The following is a 2,699-nucleotide window of genomic DNA, read 5'->3' on the forward strand; positions in this document are numbered from 1 at the left end:
CCAAATTCCTCCCCGTGGAAGGGGCCCCTGGCCCTTCCCTTCCTTCCAACCTCCTCACCTCCACCCTCTTGCAATCTCCCGAGCCACCCAGCCTCCTCGGCCTGTCCCAAGCACCCCAAGCTGCTTCTGGCTCACGGCAGCCATTGCTGTGCCCTCTGCTGAGAATATCTCCTCCTCACCCTGCAGTGGCTGAATCATTCTTTCAGGTCTCAACTTAAACATCCCCTCTTTAGAGAGGCTTCCCAGACCATCCCATCTAAAGGGTGCTTGATCCCAGCCATTCCCCATCACATTGTCCTGTGCGTTTTTTTTCCTTCATAGAATTTAGCAGTGTGGAATGTTCTGTTGTTTTCTTAAGGTTTTCATTTCCTCCCACCAGAACATCAGCTTCAGGGGAACAAGGACTTTTGTTTTGCTCTCTGCTATATTCCCAACACCTAGAACAGGGCCCGACCCACAGTAGGCACTCCCTAAACATGTGCTGAATACATAAATGAATGCAGTCACATGCCCGTGCCCACACATCCCGGGACACAGACATGCAGATGAGCTTATGCACATATTCTTTGCTCCTTGCATGTGGAAGGATGCACATGCTCCCGTGTGGACACCTGCAAACACACATACGTGCATGTGTTTGCATGTGCATGCAGAACCCTGAGAGAGGTATATGCATGCCTGTACTTAAGCTTCCATCCAGCAAGTATCTGGGTGCTGGCACACAGGCAGATGTACACATGCCCTCCTCTGCCTAGGATAGCTGTGGAGGAAGGCTCTTGCCTGATGAGGCCAAAAGAGTCCCTCTGGACCACCCCCTTCTCTCACCTTCTGGATCATGACACTGTAGATGCCTGTGTGCTGGAAGCCACGTGTATAGTAAAGCAGGTTCAGCCAGCCCAGCACCAGCGCAGACACAAGCAGGGGCAGGTACCACTCGATGGCCAGGAAACACAGCACCTGGGACAGCACTGTGAGCAGGGACTGGAACAGGCTGTATGGGAGCAGGATCCAGGTGGGCTTGCTGGCCACTTGGCTCCCTGAGCCCCCACTGGCCTGCGCTGACCAAGGTCCTGAACTCCATCTTAGGCAAGACATTTAACCTCTGCGGGCCTCAGTTCCCTCCCACTGTAAAATGGGCATCATAATAATGATGCCTGACACATAGAGTGTTTTCAAGGACTAAGTGAAACAGGTGTGTGCCGAGGCCTAGTAAATGTCACTATCACCATCTACAGTGATAGGAGCACAAAGGACCCCAGGCTAGACAGCAGTCCAGACTCCTGGGTCTGGCCTGTACACAGGTCCCGACTTCCTGGGCCTCGTGTCCTCGCCTCTAAAGTCAACCTGGTGCCTTCTGCCACACCTGCCCCTTCCAGGCCTCACAGACAGTTGAGGGGAGGAGGAGTGAGAATCCACGTACAAGAGGATTTCAAAGTAGCTGTCTATGAACGACATCCAGATGAACAGGTGGCGCCGCCAGAAGTACCACAGCTGCGGAGAAAGAGAGGACAGAGGGCTGTGAAACCTGCTCTCCCGAATGCCCCCTGCTGGCCTGGCTGAGCGGGAGCCCGCCACCCCGGCTAGGGCTAAGTCAGCAGCTTTGGTTTTGGGGGACTCATGAATACTTCTGATAGCTGAGACAGCTTGGGACTCTTCTTCCAGAAAGAGCAGCCACCTAGGCAAGGCCGGGGGGTGCAGATGAAGGACCTATGCACTGCATGCAGGAAGGGGAAGGGTGCCTTTCCCTTCCCTTCTCCCTGGCCTCACAGGGAGCACCCATACCCCAGCCAACCTGGGTTTGGTGCCCAAGTTCTGCCCACTCTAAGGAGCTCCCAATGTCTTGGTGTCCAGCCTGTGTCCTGCAGGCTTACAGCATTTCCCACTGAAGAGGCCCTACTGGGTGAATTGGCCTGAACCCCACCTACCCCCGTCTCTGTGCTCCCCAAGAGGGGAACTTCCCAGCCGAGGGGCCTGGTTGGGGGCAGGGACTTACAGCTCCATTCCTGGAGGAGCAGAGCCTGTACTGCCAAGGAATCAGAGAAGTTATCTGCTACCCCGAGGAACCCCAAAAGCACAGCAGAGGGTTGCCGGGGACTCAGAAAGCAAGGCCAGAACCTCTGGCCCTCAGCTTCGGTGAGGTTGGTTGTTCTGGGTGGGACCGAATTGTCAGTGAGGGGATGCAGCTAACTTGCTCTAAGCCCCCTGAAGCAGAATTCTAGGTTTACTTCTTGGTGGGAGAAGGGGAGGGGCACTCACCTGGCCCACGAGGAGGTAGATCCCCCCTAGCAGGATAAAGATGTGGCCTGCCAGCAGCATGGAGTTTCCAACCTCCGCTTTCACGTGGGGGGCGGCCTGCTGAAGACACACTCAGATGAGACCTAGGGCTTTGGATCCTCTCTCGAGCAGCTCACCCTTGAGAGCTGAAGCTGAGGGCCCGCTCTGAGCCTGAGCTGTGGAGAACCCCTCAGAACAGCAGGGGAACATGGGCTCCAGGGAAGGACCACCAGATCCTGAGAGGTACATTGTGTAGCATTTCAGTGTGGGGTCTGAAGCCAGACTGCCTGGATTCAGATTCCCTCTCCACACCACTTGCAGCCTGTGTGACCCTGGACAAGTTACTTAACCTCTCTGTGCCTCCCTTCCCTCTACTATAAACTGAGGGTGATTATAATTCACCATCTCAGGGGTTTTGGGGAACA

General features: G+C 55.2%; 1 protein-coding gene across 1 annotated transcript in view; it reads right to left on the minus strand.

Moving 5' to 3' along the window:
- TRPV2 (transient receptor potential cation channel subfamily V member 2) overlaps positions 1-2,409 on the minus strand; it is a 9,114-nt gene extending 6,705 nt beyond the window's left edge. The window contains exons 1-3 of the mRNA XM_026456287.2: positions 2,257-2,409; positions 1,421-1,491; positions 826-991 (exon numbers count right to left, since the gene is read on the minus strand). Coding sequence (XP_026312072.1) covers positions 826-991; positions 1,421-1,491; positions 2,257-2,316 — 297 coding nt within the window. The 5' untranslated portion in view covers positions 2,317-2,409. The remainder of the gene's footprint in view (positions 1-825; positions 992-1,420; positions 1,492-2,256) is intronic.
- Positions 2,410-2,699: the final 290 nt, after the last annotated feature.

The sequence above is a fragment of the Piliocolobus tephrosceles genome, chromosome 16 (genome assembly GCF_002776525.5).
Source record: "Piliocolobus tephrosceles isolate RC106 chromosome 16, ASM277652v3, whole genome shotgun sequence".
In the NCBI taxonomy this organism is placed as follows: domain Eukaryota; kingdom Metazoa; phylum Chordata; class Mammalia; order Primates; family Cercopithecidae; genus Piliocolobus; species Piliocolobus tephrosceles.